At 36.1% G+C, this 21,619-nt stretch overlaps 1 protein-coding gene across 5 annotated transcripts in view; it reads left to right on the top strand.

Moving 5' to 3' along the window:
• ATRNL1 (attractin like 1) overlaps positions 1-21,619 on the top strand; it is a 432,638-nt gene that overhangs the window by 73,201 nt on the left and 337,818 nt on the right. For all 5 annotated transcript variants that reach the window (XR_002439678.1, XM_021399846.1, XM_021399844.1 and 2 more), the window contains exons 9-13: positions 4,974-5,157; positions 8,916-9,070; positions 17,558-17,642; positions 18,738-18,946; positions 21,378-21,496. Coding sequence is in view for 4 of the 5 variants with exons in the window: in XM_021399846.1 (XP_021255521.1) it covers positions 4,974-5,157; positions 8,916-9,070; positions 17,558-17,642; positions 18,738-18,946; positions 21,378-21,496 (752 nt within the window). In the remaining variant the exon portion in view is untranslated. The remainder of the gene's footprint in view (positions 1-4,973; positions 5,158-8,915; positions 9,071-17,557; positions 17,643-18,737; positions 18,947-21,377; positions 21,497-21,619) is intronic.

Genomic DNA, 21,619 nt, shown 5'->3' with positions numbered 1-21,619 from the left:
TGAGGTGCTTCCTGGAAAACCTGTTCTATTTACTTGACCTGTTCGAAGACTTTACTGTGTTAAGAATGGGTCAGGCCAATGCATCTACCTTTCCTTTTGCTTCTACTAGATTTATTACTGCATATAAAAACTTAAAAAAAATTTTTAGAAACAATTTGGTTCTCTCCGAATGCTATTTTAATTATTTGTTTTTGACTGATACAATGATTATTGCTTAAATTTGGAGGGCTTTTCTTTTTTAATGTAAATACATAGAAAATAGATAAATAGAGAAAAAATAGGTTTTTTTTGTAGTTCACTGGATTTTCATTCTTTGATGGAGTGGTTCTACATCTTTGTATGCGATTAACTTACTCTGAAGAAAAGTCTGAAATTAATCATCTTGAAAATCAAAATCAACACTTTTTAGTGTAAACACCGTATTTTATAATTTCTTTTATTATATGCGTAGATTAATCTTAAGTAGTTTGGAAAACATCTGGAGAATTAGTTCAGGGCTTATAATTTTAATGACTGGATATCATCTAAATCACAGCCTGTCTTTATCATTGTTTGGTTTATGTTGTTTTCTGGGTGACACATTTTCTAATCAGTCATTTTCTAAGCAGCTCATCTCCCTTCCTGGAATTATCTTCGCATTAAATATACCAACTCTAGTTTTTGCCAGACTGATTAACACAACCTCATTTGTTCCTCTCTTGTTCTAACAGTTCATCTCTAACTTTTGCACAAGGAGTTCATCTTTCTTGAATGTGGATGATTAGAAAAATCTGTGGGATATTCTAGGTGTGTTTTCGCCTGTACCTGGCTAAATAACCTTAATCTCACCTGATAAATGACATTCATATTGCAACCATGAGAAAGCCATTAATGGCTCATAGACTTTCTCTGATGAAGCATTCTTCTCAGTTATTATCAACTGATGAGCTTCCATTTTATAGAAGCTTATGTTACTAATCCCAGTGCTCGATATCTTTAAGTTACTGTTGAATTTGATATTCTTTTTCTGGTAGCTAAGATCATCCAGTTCATTCTGCATGTTATTCTGCTGCTTTTGTGAACTGGCAATGTCTAAATGCATGTGATTATTGCATCTTAAATTTGTGAGCGTCGTAAAATGCACCTATTCTCATCCTTAAGAAGCCCAGTTAGTAATTTTGACACCTCTCAACATATTTTTCTTTCACTTGGAAAGTCTCCTGGAAACAGTTGCACAAAAATGGACATAAGTACATGGTTCTGTTTTACAAAAAGGACCAGAATATTGCAGCATGTAAGCATATGTATTTAAAGAATTATTAGATGGGAATGCCTGAGAATCAGTCTTTAGGGACACAGGAATGGAACAGAGCTGGCAGCTCTTTAAGGACACCTTTCTGAGAGAACAAGAGCTCTCCATCTCCAAGCACAAGAGATCAAGTGGAGGACGCAGAAAACCAGCATGTCTGAGCAAGTATCTGCTGGTCAAACTGAGGGAAAAGAAGGAAATTTAGAGGAAGCAGAGATGTGTGACCTGGGAAGAATACAGGGATGCTGTCTAGACATGTAAAGATGAAATTGTGAAAAGCAAGGTGCATATGGAACTGAGCTTGGCAAGGGATGTGAAAAATAACAAGAAGGAATGCTACAGGTACGTTGGTCAGAAGAGACAGGCTAAGGAGGCTGTATCCGCTCTGATAAATGAAAAGGGAGAACTGTCTTCAACAGACGTGGAGAAGGCTGAGGTACTCAGCAAATTCTTTGCCTCAGTCTTCACTAACAGTCAGCCTTCCCATGTCTCTCCTGTCTCTGAGCCTCGAGGCAGGGGTTGGATGAGCAAAACACCCCTTCCTGTAAAGCAGAGCAAGACAGAGACTGCCTCATGAGACTGTACAAGTCTATGGGACCACACAACATGCATCCCATCATATTTGAAAAGTAGTGACTGTCAGGTGAAGTCCCCTGTGACTGGAAAAAGGGAAATATCACTCCCATTTTTAAGAAATGGAGAAAGGAGGACCTGGAGAACTACAGGCCGATGAGCCTCGCCTCTGTGCATGGGAAGATCATGGAGCAGATCATCCTGGAAGAGATGTGAAGGCACACGCAAGATGAGAAGGTGATCTGAGACAGTCAGCATGGCTTCACCAAGAGCAGATCATGCCTGACCAATCTGGTGGCTTTCTATGATGGAGTGATGGCATCAGTGGACAAAGGAAGGGCAACTGATGTCATCTGTCTGTGTTTGTGTAACTTGGTCCTATACCACATCCTTATGTCTGAATTGGACTGTTATGGATTTGAAGGCTGGACTGCTGGTGGATAAAGAATTGGTTAGACAGCCAGTAGAATGAAGGAATGCCACCCAGAGGGACATGGGCAGACTTGAAAAGTGGGAACCTAATGAGATTCAACAAAGCCAAGTGCAAGGTGTTGTGTTTGGGTCAGGACAACCCCAGATGTGTACAGACTGAGAGAAGAACTCCTTGAGAGCAGTCGTGGGGAGAAGGTCTCGGGGGTACTGATGGATGAGAAGCTTGATGCAAGCCAGCAGTGTGTGCTTACAGCCTGGGATGCCAACAGCACCCTGAGCTGCATCAAAAGAATGTTGGCCAGCAGGTGAGGGAGGGGTTTGTTCCCCCTCTGCTCTGCCCTTCTGAGGCCCTGTCTGGAGTACTGTGTCCAGGCCTGGGAACCCCAGCACAAGAAGGATGCAGAGCTGTTGGAGAAGATCTGTTTTTAAACTATAAATTACATCAGAATAGTAAAAGTAGGAATCTTGGCAGTTCTAGGCTGATTTGTCTTTTTAAGCTGTTGATCTTGCAGAGTTGATTGGTCAATCGAGTATTTCCACTGATATAGTGCTAGAAAGAGTGGGATGTCTTTTAGTATGAGAAGAGTTATGAAAATACATTTAATGATTGGATTTCTGTGTTTAAAGAAAAAGTGAAGATCCATATCAATGAATGGAGCAATAACTTGAAATTCAGACAGAATTGTTTCAGAAACTATTTTTTGCACTGAGTGTTTCAGTATTAAGATGGTGAAAAATGACAGATGAGATCAACACTGAATATCTTCTCAGTTTTCAAAGTTCAGATGGTACGAATAAATCTTAGAAAGCGGAGAAATAGAAACAAACTAATACTCCTTTTGATTTACTTCAGAACGATGCTTCAGAACCTCTTTTCTCAAATTTAGTTATCTGTAGCACATTTTTTTTTTTAATAAACAAGATGGAACAGAAATTCATATTTCTGTGCAAATCCTGGAGAGCTATACAATATGCAATTTTACTGTAAAAATGTTCTAGGTATTACATGAACCAGTCAGATATAAATGCAAAATATTATATTATACAAGTAAACGTTCATGATGATATTTACTATGTAAAGTAGTAGTCATATTTTCCCCCTGAAAGGCATATATGCTGATCTTTTGGACTGATTAGTATTTAAATGGAAAAATGAGGATGGAGTTGGTGATAGGAAGGTGTATTGGCAGGTTGACTTTTCACTGATCCCCATATGTAAGTTCTATCAAGTAAATCTGTTTGTTAGCAAGGTAATATGTATGTAAAATACAGCATTATTGGTACAATTTTGATGATTGTGTTCAGAGTTGCAGTTCCTAATAGCTTGATAATATCCAAGGTGGAGATTGGAATAAAATACAATTTACACTGCAGTACACATCAATAATGTAAAAAAAAGTATAACTAGTACATTATACAAGTATCAGCATTAGTGTACACACATGAAAAATCGGCACAAGTCTTCCACGTCAATCTGTACTTTCTCATTTGTTATAAGCACTTAGGAATAAAAGTGCTGTCTTGCATTTCACAGAATTCGATTTTGTTACTGAAAAAATGTAACTTGTTTATAGACGCAGTGCCTGGAAACTGTTTAGTGAAAGTGGAATAGCAGCAGTAATAACAGAAAGTAATGAGTCTTTTCGCTGCCTAGACAAATCAGGAGGAAAAAGAGGTAATCTTAAAATCCCTACACAGTGTCAGACTGATAAAACTGAAGCGGAGTGTAACTTTCAAATGAAGCAGGGTGTATGGTGTTGTGTGCTAGTTTTGGATAAGTAACTTCATAAAAGTAGCCAATGTAGGTTAAGAATTAGGAAGAGACTGTTCCACATGTGAAGCCCTTGTCCATACTTTCAATTTTGCTTGCATAATCTTCAGGAGGCTGTAAGTGAATTATTTTTTCCTGTTTCCCATTCTGTAGAACTGGCTTCCTCATTATCATAGCCTCTGTTGAATAAAGTGGCTTCTACGGGAAATACTCACCTCCTAGCTTGCTCTTTGTGTTGCTCCTGTCATCATCTGGAAAGATTGGGGGAAAAAATGCAAATTTTAGGGCTACAGGCAACACGAAGTTACTCAGTTACTCTCAACCTTTTTTAGTGCTATGGCAAATAATTTCCAGTTGTTTTTTAATCTTCACTTGTAACAGCTATTGTGAATGGTTTTATTTGATATCTCTTTGTGGTTACTAATGATGTGATGTAAAAGGTGGATATAAGTGCCAGTTTAAAGAGCTGCTATCAAATTATCCATTTGTGAGTCTTCAGCAACTGAGTAAATACATTTAGATACGTTTGCAGTTAAATTACTAATAAACATTAGTTGCAAACTGGTTTTAGCTCAATAGTTTTACAGTTCACTGGCGTAGCCTCTGTATGAGTGCATACCTACAGCTACTTTAGTTTACTCATTCCTGTGAGCTCACAGCAGTTCAGTTTCTCCCAGGCTTCTCCAGATAGTTTCCCCACAGGTGTTCCTAATACAGCTGGAGTGCTTCATTTTCACCAGCCGTCTCTGGTGGTACTAAGTTAAGGCTGAAAGACACTGAATTCTGCTGTTTCATATTTTCTGAAAGCTCTGGGCTTTTTGTTTTCTGGTTTTCTGTGTGTGCTGAATGTCTAGTGTTGCACGTTAGTATTAGTAAGCCTTAAATCTGTCTTCTGTACATATATTCCAGGGTCAAATTCTTGGCTTGTACCAGAAACAAAAGGAGCAATTGTACAAGGTGGATATGGCCATACTAGTGTCTATGATGAACTGACAAAATCTATTTATGTCCATGGTGGATACAAAGCATTACCTGGCAATAAATATGGATTGGTGGATGATCTTTACAAATATGAAGTTAATACTAGAACATGGTAAGTTGGGTTTGTAACTGAGGAAACTGAGTTATTTGCTACTGAATATAAAGGAAGGTTCTAGTAAAGTCACACAGGAGACTGTGTGTCCTTTGCATGTGGCATGACATTATGTTCTCTGCAACAAAATTGAAGAATTATGGATTAGGCTTTAACCAGTGGATTAATGGTTCTGCACACTGAAGGAAAGGATTAAAGTTTGCATATGTATTAAAGGTTCTCCTATTTGTACATAACTACCATGCAGAGATAGCACTTGTACCGCTTCCATATGATAGGACTATACTGCTGAGGCACATTCATGTACAAGTTATGTAAAAAGTAGAGAAATCTGAGAACTGTGAAAGGTTATTTTTCACAAAACTATCTGAAGGAAAATGTTCTGGTTGTTGAATAGGGATCATAGTGATTTTTGTTCTTGGTGTTTCTATTTTTGTCAGTTCCTTGTTCATCAAGTCTATTTTAACTTCTGAATGCTCCTGATGTGTTATATATGCAAGCTGACCTTAAATGCTTTTGTTTTTTTTTTTTCTTAAAGATGATGTGAGACAAAGATCTATTTCTTGAAACATTTTCTTCTTGCAGTTTAATGTTTGCCTTGAGCACTAATGGCTTAACTTAAAGCATGCAAGACTTGCTCTCAGATCAGCCTGCTGGAAATAATGTGGGTTTGATTTTACTGAGGCTCTTTATTTTGAATGCTACTAGCTCACGTCAGTTAGAAGCATTAGACAATTTTTTTGTCCCCTTTAATATATTTTTAAATTGCTAAAATTTTAATGCTTTCTTACTATGTTCTCAGATCAAAGTGATATTGTATCCTTTGAAAGTCTATTCAACAATATAATAATTTAAAATTATTATTCATTATTACTGTCGTACCTAATAATGAATGCTTCTATGCTTACATTAATGTAGTATTGTTGGCAGCATGTAAAGAGCATAAGTCAAATTTGTTTCATGAAGGTTTCATATTAGGGGAGTGAGAACTGGCAGAGGGGATGGGTCAAAGACACCACTACACTGTAATGATTAATTGGTTAATGTATCAGTGAGCTTAAAATCTATTCAAAATACTCATTGAGGCAGCTGAGCCTGAATGCGTCACTGGAAGAGTGGTGTATAAGGCAGAGGTGGTGTCACAACTGATTCTCATATGCGTGTGCCTGTTTATTTTCCCACACATGCATTTGTTTGTGCTTACTGCCTCTGTTTCTCTCTTGCCCATTCCCTCTTTATCAGTTTCAGCTGAGGTTCATATGCTGTTCTGTGTCTTGGCATGCTAAGCCAATCAACTGTTTTATTCAAAGGTACATGGGATTTCATTTTTCCATATCACAGAGGAATAAGCTTTATTTTTTTTAGAATGTGAGGAGGTAGTAAGTTGTTACCTAATGTGAACACTATTTCTAATATGTGATCAGTGTTTGCAATACCTGCATTGCTTTGCATTACTTGCATGATGCTGCCATTGGTAATGGGGGGCAATGTTGTGCTGGGCTTAGATGATGGCCTGAAACCATGGAATTACCTGCTTGCTCCTGGGTATTTCTGTTGCCATTATAACATCGTGCTGCTATCTACAACATTTGGCATTGATATAGTTAATGGGACTACTGTTTGCAACTACTGCTTGCAGATACATGTATATGTGCATAGATTATGAATTCAGTGCAAAGTGTCTGAGGAGCCTAATTTGCATAGGGTTGAAATGTTTTGGAGAGTTCTGAAGATTACTCTCATCAGTGATGCTGATGAATAGTGAAAATCATGGCCAAATTAACAAACTTGTATTTGTATTACACTTCTGCTTCTGTTGAATCTTGGGGAAAAAGCAACTGTTATCAGAAGGTGTGAAACTGAGCAAACAGTATGAAAAAATTTAAGGAAGGAAATCTATGCCAAAAATCTAAATGGTGGCTGGAGCTGGAGCAACATGGTTCTAGTAGGAAACTGAGTAACCCAAATAACAACTGTGGGGATTGTGAATGTAACCCCTGCGGAGAGCAGAGTCCTTAGTTTTCTCCAGGACAGTGTATGGCTCTTTAGGCCTTTAGTGACCAGGACAGGCCTTTGTAGACAGCTGCAAGGCTGGAAAATTAAATATGGCAAGTAATGCAATTTGGGAGGGTGGAGGTAAGAAACATAATAAAGCAAAAGACTTGCAAATAAATCTATGGTCAGAATAGTTAAGAACAGCATGTTTTGGGTGTTATCATACTTTCAGCTCATAGCAGGAATCTCTCTCCATTACTAGTAGAAAATAACAGTTAAAAATAATGCCTTATTCTTTTTTTTTCTCGTCATTACTAATTTCGTATTTTTATAACTGATGAGTTTAAACAAAATACTGTGTTCTTTTGCTCATGCCTACCCAGTATACCTACCTATATGTTCATCAAACTAATTCCAGATTGAGAAAGACACATTCATGTGGTTCAGTATGTTCAAAGTGTGTTAATCAGGAATAACAAGAACAAAAGAAGTCCACTGAAAAAAAAGAACAAGCAAAAATTCCTCCAAAAACATAAACAAAAACCAACAAAAAATCCCCACCAAACAACAAAAAATACTTGATGTTTGCTAATTAATTAATCATTATGTCAAAGTAATGAGCCATACTTTAAACTCTCATCCCCAGACATTGTAGTGCTGTAAAAATTATTGAAAGAAGTGTTATCAGTGTGATCCAAGGCAGACAGTATTGTTCAGTGAGAAGGAAAGATCGTCAAGTCAGGAATTTCATTACAGGAAATGAATGACAAAACAGGTTAATTGTATGTGTATGCAGCAATACAAGTCAAAGTGGAATTTTAAACTTGAAACTTGTCAATTTACTGAATCAAATAAAAGTTCACTACAGGAACATAAATACTATTCTGTACTGGTGGTCAAAGCGGACCTCCACAAATGTGTCTACAGCTGTTCTGCTTAAATAACTCAAGATGGCAAAACCCACAAATTTTTACTCTCTCCCTTCCTAAGATTTATTTGCTGTGCTTGAACTACTTTTAAATTCTCTTCTCCCTAAATCTGTAGTACTGATAGACCGGGGCTACTGCCAGGCCTGTGTTGTTCCCCAGCACAAAGCAGGCCACGTGCATAGGCCAAAATAGTTAGGGAGAGAGGAAACGATGCATCATTCTCAACGTGCATGTATGTTTGTGTGCTGAAATTCTGTGTGTTTGAGTCCGGCAAAGTGAATATATGTACAAAGTGGTGCAAGTGTTTTTCATCTTTACTGGAATGACTTGTACCATTTCTTTTCCAAGTTTGAATGTTCAGATAAAAAATGTTTGCCCTTTTCTGATACTTGAGATGATCTAAATATTCTTTTAGACTTCCCAAGAATTCTTTATTGCATTCATTGAATAAAAAATTATAATGGATGGGGATGTGCAGGATTATGAATGACTAAAAAGAATGGGTTTTAATTCAGTTGTGAGTAAAATTTATCATATCATTAATAACTTCTGGAGGATGTAAACCCGATATATATATTTTTTCAGAAGAGTCATTTGACAGACATTTAAATTATCATGTATTTTTTTAATGACTGCTAAGTATACTTGTTATAACATGAACAAATTCATAGTCTTAGAAACAATGAATTTTAGATATTTTTTTAATTGTTCCTTTAGTGTTTTCACTGTATTTTTTTTCCAGCCATAGATGTTTCCATCTATAAATTTTCTTGGTGTACGCACTTATGACTTTTCACGTATTGTTATGTATGATGTTGTTCATATATTTTGCAGGACTATTCTGAAAGAGAGTGGTTTTGCAAGGTATCTACATTCAGCTGTCTTAATCAATGGAGCTATGCTCATTTTTGGTGGAAACACTCATAATGATACTTCCCTGAGTAATGGAGCGAAGTGCTTTTCTGCTGACTTTCTTGCATATGACATAGGTATGTACTGTATTCCCTTTTTCATTGAATTTTAAATGTGTTGTTTTCAAATGTCCAGCTGAGGTACTCCTATAATATCTTCATCACAAACACCTTAAAGTTATTTGGAAATTGTACTGTAAAAACTAAAATCAAACTTCTGTTTCATAACAGTCTTTAAGTTTTGTTTTGTGGGACGAAACATACTATCTAAAATGGTGAATTTTGTTTTCATTTGAATAATGTTCTTTTATGAATAGCAGCATTTCTATGTGGATTGCAAAAAGTGCATTTTACTGTTGTTAAAGTGTTGAAAAGACAGTATAGAGGTTATAACCAACAAATGTTAGTTTATTTTTCATACTGAACATCTGTATGGTACTTACAAAGGTCAGTGCTGGAATTTTAAGAAAATGGCTTCCCCCAGGTAAGATCCTTAAATGGCTTGGAACTGGGGACAAGGAACTGGCAAGTTCCTCTCCCCCACAGCCTTTCCCACGCGTTGCAGATTAGCATATTAATTAAGATTTGCACTTTTGAGACTGAAATAATGTTATTTGATCAGGATGGCTGGCTTGATAAATGTCATTTTCAGGTGAAACAGTACCTCACCCATGATCTAGGATGAGCAGCCTTGCTGAGTGGAAGGAGAGTTTTGGGGGCTACTCCCCCATGTAGACTAATGAGATAGTGATATTAAATGTGCCAGTATGATAATAGAATATGGGACACTTTTATATAGTTATGTTAAAAATAAGCTTTGTTTCCCTGGGCAAGAGCACAAAGAAAGTGGCTAAGCTGCTTGTGCTTTGTTAGTTTTATGAAATGGAAGAACTTTAGTCTTGGGTGCCTGAGCCTCAAGTACTTAAAAATAAGTAAATAAATAAAATTGAGACCCACCGAAGCTGCTAGTATCCATTACAGATGTACAAATGGCAGAGTGAAGGATTCATTCCTGGTGATCGGAGTTCAGAAGCTGAAGTAAAATCTCTCTTTGCCTCTCTCTTCCCCCTTCCCAAACCTGAACAAAATAAACTAAACCCTCTACCACAAGAAATAAAAAGCCACACTGACTTTGATAGCACCAAGAAGCTGGGAGGGGGCTGAATTGTCATACATGGAGAATGAGATGATTTGATATTAACAATTGACATGAAGTAGTGTTGAATGGAACAAAGTACTAGTCATGCAGTTAGGAAGTTGTAAGTATTGCCTCCTATGAGCTGGAGATGACAGTGGCTTTTGTGTCCGGTTGGAGTGCCATGGTGCTGTGATGGTGGCCTATGCAGTTCTAAGGAAATACACAGAGAAGCATCAATTCAATTTTCAAGACCCAGGAGATATTTTTGTAGAATTTTTGAAGAATTTTTGAAGCATGAGTTTAATACAAACAAACCCAAGTCAGGCTCTGCATGGGTATTAAGGTTAATTGAAGCATGAAAAGTCATTGTGAGATGAGAATAAAAGGACATAGTATATTTAATTTTACAAGAGAGTAGCTGAGAGCAGAAAAGATTGTTGATTATAAATAAACTTGGAGGAAAACTGTTTAAGGTAAAAGTCTCCAGAGAAGACTAGATAGTTATAAGCCATCTTAAATGTTTCCAGCCATTGCCTACTGTTGGAGCTGTGCAGTTGTTGTGAAAAAGCCTCTATGTAGGATTGTGCAGGCAGTAAACCTGGGCAATTTTTAGGAGTCCTTAACCTTTGCTGTTTATTGCCATTGTTGTTCTTGCCCTAAATAGTTCCCCCATCTCTAATGTTCATGTTCATATTTTATGCAATTCTACAAATAGAAACACACAGGTCATATTTGGCCAAAAAGCACAACCACTTGTCCTGGGAGCTAAAATTCTGGAAATGCTTACGCTTGGTCCTGCTGAGAATAGCTTGTAGATAGCAACCACGTCTGCTTTTGGCAAGCGTTTATCATCTGGCCACAGTTGTGGAAAGGGATGAGATGTGACCCTTTTTATAGGGATTAGCTGATGTCTTTTTACGGATTTGTGTATCTTTCAACCATTCTGCATTTGCTCTCATAAGAAAACAAATGGCAAATTTATTACATGGAACATGTGCTCTGTCCTGATGGTTTCACTGGGCATATGAATAAAACCTTTTCAGAACAGCTCAGTTTTTTTTTTTTTTTAAACTTTATTCCTGTATTACATTTCTGTAGTTTTTATGTAGGTATCTGATGGAGTGAGCTACTGAGTTTTCCCACTAGTTAAGCTTACAGCTGGCTTTAATTGTTAATGAAAGAGGACTATCTCCTCCTATCCTCTTAGAGGATAATATTACTTGGTGCTATACATTTTTTTTATAGAATGTGCACTTGAAAACCACTTATTCACACTAGGATGTGAATAAGTGTAACCTTTGGACTTTACACACCAGGATATTTTTTGTCTATTCTACTTCATGACAACGTAATACACTTTTTAGTTGCAACAGTTTCTCTGTTTTTTTTTTCTAGTTAATTGTAATATTTAATATGCCGTTTTTATTTTCTTAAAAGTCATATTTTCCATGCACTTTCAAGCTGGAGAAGTACAAAAGGAAACAGATGTATTAATTATTGCTAAAAAATTCTCTAAAGATTGATTTGATGTAGGCTTAATCTTCTGTATTATTCATTTGGCCAAATTAAATACACAGTCTCATGGCACACATTAGATACAGACATACTTATTCAGAAAGCAGTAAATACTTATTTTACTAAGAATTTGATAAATAGAGAATGGGTGTATTTCAGAATTTTATTTGTTTTGCATGCATCATGAGCTTTGAACAATGATTAGAAGACAAAATATACTGTTATCGGCATCATGTTTCTTTGATACCTTGCAAAGGATGCTGTCTGTAAACCAGCTGAATCCTAGAGATAGAGCCTCTACTATTTATGTTCAAGTTGAGCTATGGAATACTTTTGATAATATCTCTTATTATATACGACATAGTTTTATGGGTAGTGTGCTTCAGCTTTTTATTATCCATGAAAATGCTTACTGTTTTTCATATTAATGTGAAATAACTATTTGGAGACATTCGTCTGAGTTAATTTTTGCTGTCTAAAGGGTTGGTTTCTAATACCAAGTGGTAATCTAGACTCCTCCTGAAGTCAGTGGAGGAAGATAAGTATTTCCAGAGAGCAATTCATTTCACTAGGCTTGGAACAGAATGATGTTATTCATCTTTTCTGGAGCCAACCATTGCTCTCTAGGTACTGAACTTAGTTTACGTACATAAATTTTAGATGGTTTAAGTGCCATGAGCCAAGAAAGAGCTGAATTCAATAATTTAAATGATTACTGCATCTGAATTTGTTAATGCTGAAGACTCAGAAGTCTAGAGATGCTATAAAAACTATGCTGCCCTTATGAAAATAAGTTAATATTGTTTTGCATATTTTTTTAAAAAAATAGAACGATGAGAAGACTGCAGCATAAAATGAGCTCTACAGACATGTTCTTTGCTATGTGTTTGTCTTCTTCTGATGTATTATCACCAAGTTGCTCTGGCAGCTTTGTAAAGATTCTCAAATAGTTATCCCTGGGGAAGTGAGGTGTTTTTTTTTCTTGACTGTGCTGATATTGTTTATGTGAGACTGAAAAGGATCCATAACAATGGGAACAAGGTTGCCACAGCGTTGGATGCTCTGACCTGCTTTTAGCTGATGAAGATTATGGCTTTTCTTTATCTACTGTTCACTGGAGTGTCACAGGTACCTGTTCAGTATGTAAAAGGAAGCCGACATCAACTGGATGCCCTTCATACTGAAAGTAATGTGAACACTCAGTGATGGTCCATTTTCTGGGCTATACCCACTCACAACTTTGGGCCATGATTGTATCTGGTAATGGGATTTGGAGCAAGAATCTCACAATGCTCAGTTCTCTCTTAAATGCTTGGGCAGAGGAGAGGGGTGCAGCATTCTAGCTTTATTTCTTCACTTTCATCCTGAATCTGTGAATCTTTTTGGGGGATTTAAAGTGCATTTCATGTGTTTGTCTTCCTTATGCTGCTCCATAATACTATGTTTCCTACCTGGATAAAGGCAAATATTTACTCAGCATGAATGTGTTGGAAAATAAGTTTTCTGCTTCTGCCTAACTTTGGAGATTTAGATGGTTATTTATTTGTGTATATGCTTCTAAATACATCAGTTAGTTATGCTGATACACTGACATTTATATCCCTCTCTAGAGCCTTCCTACCTTGCCTTCCAGCTCAAAAATACAGATAAGATTCTGGAAGTAAGGTACAGAACACTGCCTGTTTTTCAGACTGCCCTAACAAAGGTGAGGCTGGAGCAATGCTTCCATTTCCTCCCTATTTCTGACAATATTCTTTTTTTTTTTTCCTGTTCAGTGGAAGAGCACTAACAGAGCAGTGAAGAGTCACCTAGCTTGAAGGGCTAGAGCATTTTCTTTGGAGATGAAAGCTGTAGGTTTAAGTCCCACTGGGTAGGAAATGAACCTGTTTCTTCTACATTTTGTGTCATTACTCTAACCACTATAGAATTGTAGAAAATAAGTATTTTTCCTTTTATCGTATTTCGAAATTATGAACTCTTTCTGTCCTTTAAAAGAAACAGTGTAAGCATCTAGTCACATTCCATCTGCAAGTTCTGAGTGGGCATGGTGCTGCTGCTTGGTCTTGAATGCGGCACTGGGCATTGCCCAGGAGGAGTTGCTGATAAGATAGCAATCAGATTCTCTTTGCTTTGATCCCTACAGCTTTTCTTCAGAGTTTCTACAGTGTTTTCTGTAAAGGGAATATTTTAGTTCTTTGTTCTTCTGTATTTCTTGCAAAATTTTGTAGTATTGTGAGTTGTTAAGTTTTCAAGGGTCATATTATTAATAATAATTATAAGATATGTCCATTATATATTTAATATATCAGATGAAGAAAAAAGATGAGTAGCCACCTCTGAAAACAGCTTGTGGATGTGCTGTTCTCTCAGATTTTTGTAAATCAAAATCTGAATTGGAGATGGTTGAGTGCTGACCTTTTGTATAATTTTTGAAAGTGTTTTAACTTAATTCAGACATAATGGGGCTATGTTAACTTGTGTCTGATCCACCTTTGTCCTAATGTTTTTCTAATAGCTTGTTCAAAATGAGATTTGAAGAGTAAGTGTAAACTTCATACTGCTTTCCACAGCAAGACAGTTTTTTAATGTTCTGAACTGTCTCTCTGAAAAGCACAAGTCACTCTCAGGAAGACCTGCAGAACAAACAGGATAGAGTAAGGATGCAGGAGTTACGTTATTTTCATTTCAGTTGTATTTTGGTAAATTTGGTCTTGGTTCAGTGTTGTAAAGTATATCTGGTTTTGACTATTATGCTCATGTGACGATGTTGATCAGAAATGTATTTTTTTCCAAAAATCATGCATGCTAGTACGTGTGAGGGTATTATACTTGTATAGCATATTTGTCTTGCAGTTCTGTATGTGCTATTGTAGTACCTCGGTATTGACATATAACTGGTTGTCTTTTCAGTGATTTGAACAGTGGAGCCTTGATGGTCCCCACTGAATTCTCAGGGACTCCTCTGTGTCTTTGTCCATTGCACACAGCCTGAATTCCCACCTGAGCTCAGTCTATCCATCTGAAATTTTCCTTACTGTTGGAACAGTGAGGTCTCTTCTATGAAAATGCGTTGGTCATCTTCTCCAATACCAGAAATGCAAAGTTGACACTAGGGTAGATGAGATGGATGTCGGTGATGGGAAACTATAATTGTTGGGCCCTGTCCCCTTGGGGAATACCCAAGGGGCAAAATTCATCTGAGGTTTTTCTCTACCAGCTTCAGCTGGGTCACCTCAAGTCTAACACATGTTTCTGGTGTGTTTCCTGATGTATATAATTTGTATTGAGATTGAACTCAGTGTAAGAGAGTGTAAGAGTGTAAGTGTATAATCTCATAACAGCATTATCTATAACTATTACTGGGGGAAGAATATGAATCTTTTTCCTATGATATAACTTGATGATACTTGTCCTTGAAGTCATACTGGTAGGAAGGAAGGGCCCTGTGTTCTGCCTTGTACTTCTCGCTGACTAGAAATTCTGTTCATTTGGGATGAATAGAATAATTCCTTCATCTTCTTAATTTGTGTTTCTTTAAAAGAAATATGTGTTTCTTATTTTATTTTTTATTCCTTGAAGTTTACCATTCTTATTAAATTTAATGCAACGAATGCAATGGACAAGGCTGTAACGTCGGTAAATAATATTGGAAATTATACTGTATTTGCTATTTGTCACTTTCTTCTTGGAACTGTACAGTAAGTTTGGAAATGTGGATACTTTGAAATCTTCAAAAGAAGTTTGAAGATGATAGGCATGGATGAATTCTGTTTGATTTTTTTTACCAAGAAAAAAACCCACACCAGCAGTTGGTTAACTATCTGTATTTCACATCAACCAGTCTTTACAGAGAAATTCTGATGAGGAATTTAAAGTACCACAAACAGATTTTTCTTGCACAATGACCTGTTCAGTGTTCAGCAGTCATTGAGAAGGCTCGGAGGAGATAAGAGGGAAGGCTATTTGTAACATGCTTCCCTCCTCCTTTTCCTCTTGTACTCTATTGAAAAGAACTGCCAGTTTGACAAATATCATCAGCAAGCTAGGAATTATTATATCTCAAGCCCTCAAGGGTTTCTTATCTGAAAATGGGCCTTTATTATGGTTTTATGGTTTTCTTTCAGTGTTAAATCCCATTTTTTTCTTAAATAAGTTTCTAAGTACAGGAAACACTATTTGTATATGTGTGTACAAATAAAAAAAATAATATACAGTGCTTTCCTAGATAGGCTGAAAATTTAATGTTTTCTTTAAGTGTTTCCTTTACCGTCATTGACATGAGCTGAGACGTGCTGCTTCTGTTAAGGTACAATGACTTATAGCAGCAGCAAGATTTTGGTTTTGCAGTGTAACACAAAGATTTTGCTGATCAGCTGAAACTTTAAAAATGTTTTCTTTTATAGCCTTTATAATGAAAACACATTCTTGAAATAGAAATTGAATACACAATTGTTGATCAGTTTTATTTTCTTATAAATAATATTGCTGCTGGTCTTAAGAGATCAGAAGATTCAAACACCACAGAAGCATCAAATGCCAATGTTACTCTTATATATGGTGGATACACAACTTTTATATTTAATGCTATTCCCAACTTCCTCTGAACCTTGTGTATGATATTGAAATGATTGCTGCTTGGACTATCTGCAATACTCTGCTAATGATGTGCTTTTGGTTTCTGTTTCCAAATTACAGAATGCTGTAATTGCTTTATCTATTACAGCCATCGTCTACTCTGACTTTTTATGGGCTCTGGCTGTTGTTCTGGGGAAGCCTTGGTCACCCCAGCTGCTTATTACTGCAGCATTGTCCCTAGCTGTGCCTCCTTTTGTGTGCCAAATCCACCCTTGAGTGGCCTTCCACCAGGCTGTGTCAGTGTGGTACTATCACAGAAAGCAAAGTGGACAGAGAGCTGCTGTGGGTGGCTTTCTGTGTTCGACACGCCAGAGCGTTCTGACAGGGCGAACGAGAGCAGGATCAGGGTAGCCAGCAGTTAGAGCGACTTAGGCTCTGGATAACACTGACCTTAAGGACAGTTTCTCCTTCTTGGATGTCCTAATATCCATTTCTGTTTGTTTTTTTAAAATATATTTTTTAATTTTTTTTTTTTTTGAGAGAGAGAATAGGGAGGAGAGATGTTGAAATTTTTAATTTATTTTTTGTTTTCAGTCTTAAGCAGACCTCCTCGGACTATGTGGTCTATGGTGATATTGCTTTAGTTTTTAATCGGATCTAGAGCTTGCAAAAATTATTCAAATCTAAAAGTATTTTTTCAGTTTGCATAACGTTTACTTCATTTAGGCATGTTTGTCTTTAGAATTGTGCAGATAAATGAGTTCAGCAGTACTGGGTAAAAACCTGTGTAATAGTTACATTAACACCCTGGAAAGCCTTAGGTTTCAAAAGTGCTCTGCACAGTCTTGCTATGTGCCAGGGAACTTTTCAGACTGTTGATCTCTGTAGGATGCTTCTGCTTAGAGTAGAAAAAAGCAGCTTAGCTTTTACCTAATGGAAACAGGGGAAAGAAAAAAAAGAAAAGCTGATTTTACAGAACAGCTTAATTAAAAAACAACAACAAAAAGCTAAACACAACAAAAACCAACAACAGGAAGCCAATATTAAGAGTTCTAAAACATGTTGGAATCAGAAATTGTACTTCAGAGTTGGTGAGATCAATAGGTGATGAAATCATGCAGGAATATTTGAAAGACGTGAGGAATAGGTGGTCTCTTTTTACAGTGGAGATAACCTCCTTTCCCAGATCAGTGGAGGTAAACGCAGTTAAATAGGGAATAAAATTAGCTGATGCTTAAAATACAGATGACTGTCTGTTAGATCCATTCTGCATTTATTTTGTTGCAAATTTTGAGGTTATTTTGTATAACACTATATGTTTTCCTTTTGTCTTTCAGCTTGTGATGAATGGAAGATTTTACCAAAACCTAATCTGCACCGGGATGTCAACAGATTTGGTCATACTGCTGTTGTCAGTAATGGGTAAATGAAGCATATTTTAAATTTTCCTGACCATCTTTTGTAATGAAAAAAAATGACAGCAACTGAAATATGGCTCAATGACATATAACTGATATAGTTTATTAGTTTATAGTTTATTAACATGAAAAATAGTGCTTAGCAGTGGCTTGACATATCAGCAGTCAGCTGTAGACTCAGTGAGCAATTTGATGTGGTGGTGTAATATTTCAAATAATATTTTAACAGATTTTAATAAAAACAAAGCAGTAAGCTGTAATACAGCACTTGAAATTAAACAACAAAAATGTTACTTAGGAGCAAATAGGGGAAATGAGTGAATTTAGCAACAGGTAGTTTTTCACATTCTGATCTTTGTTGTTTTGAAACTACTAAGCTATGTCTAATACTTAAGAAATACAATTTTTCAGTGAATTGGATTCAAGGTGAAAATGACTGTGTTTCTTTTCTAGAATTTAATGGTATTTTGGGAGGGTTTTATGTAAAAGCTAATATATTATGAAATACTCTTCAAAAATGTCTTTTATTGGTAACTATATGTTTGTATCTATTGTGAGAGTATAGGATACAACAGATACACAAGTTCTTTCTAAATATCTTTTAATTGAGACTGTTCTTAATCTTAAAGGAGAAGAAAGGGATATGATCTCAAGTCTAGTCTTCTGGCTTTGATGTTAGCTGCCAGTACCAAAGCCAAATATCTATCTTCTAAGTATTACTGGTAGGCTTTGAAATTTTCAAGGAAAATGTTCTAATTTCTTGCAGGTGATTTTATCCCACTCTATTTCTTTCGTTATGTAACTAAAAAATCAGTAGTTTCTTGCATATCCCTTCTTTCTTCTTTCTAGACATTTGGTATGTATCACTCACTAGTGCAACTAAGATAGAAAAATTTTTTGTTAGTCTAAACTTCCATGGAGAAACATGTAGAAAAGCGTATCAATCATTATAATGGAAACACTGACAGAGTCTTAGTTAGATCTGAAGAATGTTTTTTTACAGTACTATGTTATTTTTTATTGTGTATCAGGACAACTAAAGAAACAGAAACTTGTTTATAGCTACAATAAGTTATATTTGCTTACTTTTTCTTAATAGGTCAATGTACATATTTGGGGGGTTTTCAAGTGTTCTTTTGAATGACATCCTTGTGTACAAGCCTCCAAACTGTGAAGCGTTCAGAGATGAAGAGCTGTGTAAGAACGCTCGTCCAGGGATAAGGTGTCTGTGGAACAAGAAACACTGTGAATCCTGGGAATCTGGGAATGCTAACAACATCCTTCGAGCAAAATGTCCAAAGAAATCAGGTAAGTCAATTCTAGTCTTACAGTATGACGTTTTTGATGCAAAGTAGGAGATGGAGGAAGGAAAAACAAAACAAACTCAATGAAATGCGAAAACCCAAACAGGTAGATTCTGACAATTTAGATGGCTCCACTTCAAGAATACCCAATGCAGGAAATTTAGGGATTAATGTTTTAAAATTATTGCACTCTGATTTTGGGGGGATTTTAAATACAGAGAAGAATAAGCTTAAGGTGCTAAAGGATATGAAACATAAGGGTTCAAAGAGAAGAATTTACGCAAAATTACTTTAGATTGAATTTTGCACATTGTATTTGAAGAACTTGAAGGCTGAGCTTCTAGTTAATTTCTCTGAATCAATTTTCTTTTTTCTCCATCTTTTCATTTATTGGAGTGTGTGTGTATATGCATGCATATGTATATAAATACATGCTTATATAAATACATGCTTACATAAATAAAAGCCCTCGCGTTGTTCTGATTCCAGGAAATCATAACAGCAGACAGAGCACAGATGGCCCCTACAAGTGATAGATACCATTACAGGCATATGGCACTGTCATATTTGTATGTACCAGTACAAGAAAGGGAAAACATCACTGTTTCAAGAAGTTTACATATCAGTGGGGATATTTGTATAGAAGTATAGAGTTCAGCCACAACTAGAGACAAACTTGAGACCAACAAGTCCTTTGCAGCATATGTCGAAGTGGACATATGCTACAAGTTTGCCTGGTGAATTTCTATGTGGCATTATGGTAGCCATACATTGTTTGAAAAAGCAATTGAACATTATGAATAACTATAGCACTCTTATTCCTTTTGGCACGTCACAAATAAATTGCTTTTGAAAGTATAATTCTTACAGTTTACATGAACAGAATATGCATTGCTACTGCATATAATTTCTATTTTCTACTTACATCTTTCATTGCACTACAGTGTAAAATCACCATCCAAACTTTGGCTCTGTGTTAAATGTACAAATGCCACTTTATTTTCAGCAGTTCTTAATAAATTACTGGTTCTGCTATTAGAGCTTCAAGATGGTTTGGCTTTATTCTGTTAGCTCTTATTTGTTTCTGAACTGTGTATAAAGTAGCAAACTTGGAAAAAGGTGCATTATCTAACCAAAAGGTTATCTGGGTAGTTTTCTGATGAACTGCTTTTGTACAGTTTCATAATATTAAGAGATCTAGAATCTAAAAAGTTTCAGCTCTTTATAGAAAGATGAATCTTGAGCCTATAAATTCAGAAGTAACACAGATGAAAGTAGACCTTATTTTCAAAGAAAACCCTAGCAAATCTGTGTATCAACAAGTGTTTATGAAAATAAAATATAGTCAGGCAGAAGATAATAGAAAAGTTAGGCCTATTAATTAATTAATGCTTCTGCATTGGGGTAAAACTATGCCTAAACGTATATGAGACAAGGTGCTGAGAGTTGCAGTTCTGAAGAAATGGTGTGGATCTGTCAAAATCTTTGCTAACTGGACGGCACCTCTTCACTGCTGTCATATCCTTCCAGTTTCAGGTGATAACATTCTGCCCAAAGCTGTGTTTTCATTCTATTCTTTTATACCACTTGGCTCAAGTGTTATTTAGTTGAGAGAATCATGTGAGAAAGTGATGATGGTCAAGATTAAAAGATAAGCAGAAACTTTAATGGGTTTGCAAAGGAGCAGTTCTTGGATAATAAGCCTTTCCTGGCAATGGAATGTCTTAAACTTTCATGATCTCAAGGCTTCTTTCTAGATGCAGAGACATTAAATAGGGTAATTAGTGTAGGAGGTGACAGGAATTCTCCTCTTTGGCTTCATGGTGATTTTGCAATTATAACAGAAGTAAAACATTTGTGTTTGAAACTGTTTTAAATAGCATAAATTTCAGTCCAGGCCCTAAAGCCTTGTGTTAAGGAATTGACGTGAACATTTTCCTCCAAGATTTTTTTATACTGAAATGGCAGAGCTCTCTAATTTCTGAACTAATAATGATTGGTAATTTAATTTAGAAGGACTGTGTGTTGCTAACAGCTGTCTTGGATTTTTTTTTTTAACTTTTACCATTGCTTCCTTACATAGCAATCTAATATTTTTTATCAGAAACGTACATCTAAAGCAAATCTATCTTCTGTATTAAAGGAGTGAACAGTCAATAGTTTAAGAAGCTTTCTGATAGGTTAAATTTACACACTGTCCTAAAAATGCTTATATGCTGCAAATCAGTGAATATTCATTTATTTAACCTTCAAATATGATTGTTACTGGGGGAACTTTTAAAGGATATTATTAACTGAACAGAATTTATCTCCCAGAATAGCTTTAACCCTCATTTAATGGCTAGAGTTCAAATAAAGGATGTGAGAGAAAATACTCTAGGCAAATTTTTAAAGTTTACTTTTATGTTTCTTTTTGACTTTCATTTGTATTGCAGTTGCTGCAGATGACAGATGTTACCGATACGCAGACTGTGCGAGCTGTACTGCCAATACAAACGGGTGCCAATGGTGTGATGACAAAAAGTGCATTTCAGCAAATAGCAACTGTAGTGTGGTGAGTCTTTGCAAATTCATGATCAAGTTATTAATACTAATTTTATTTTTTTCCCCCTAACTAAACCCAAGGCCTGTTACACTAAATAGAATAGTAGACAAATAGTAGGTTGCTTTGAACAAA

Source organism: Numida meleagris, chromosome 5 (assembly GCF_002078875.1).
Source record: "Numida meleagris isolate 19003 breed g44 Domestic line chromosome 5, NumMel1.0, whole genome shotgun sequence".
NCBI lineage: Eukaryota > Metazoa > Chordata > Aves > Galliformes > Numididae > Numida > Numida meleagris.
This window is presented reverse-complemented; position numbering and strand designations above follow the sequence as displayed.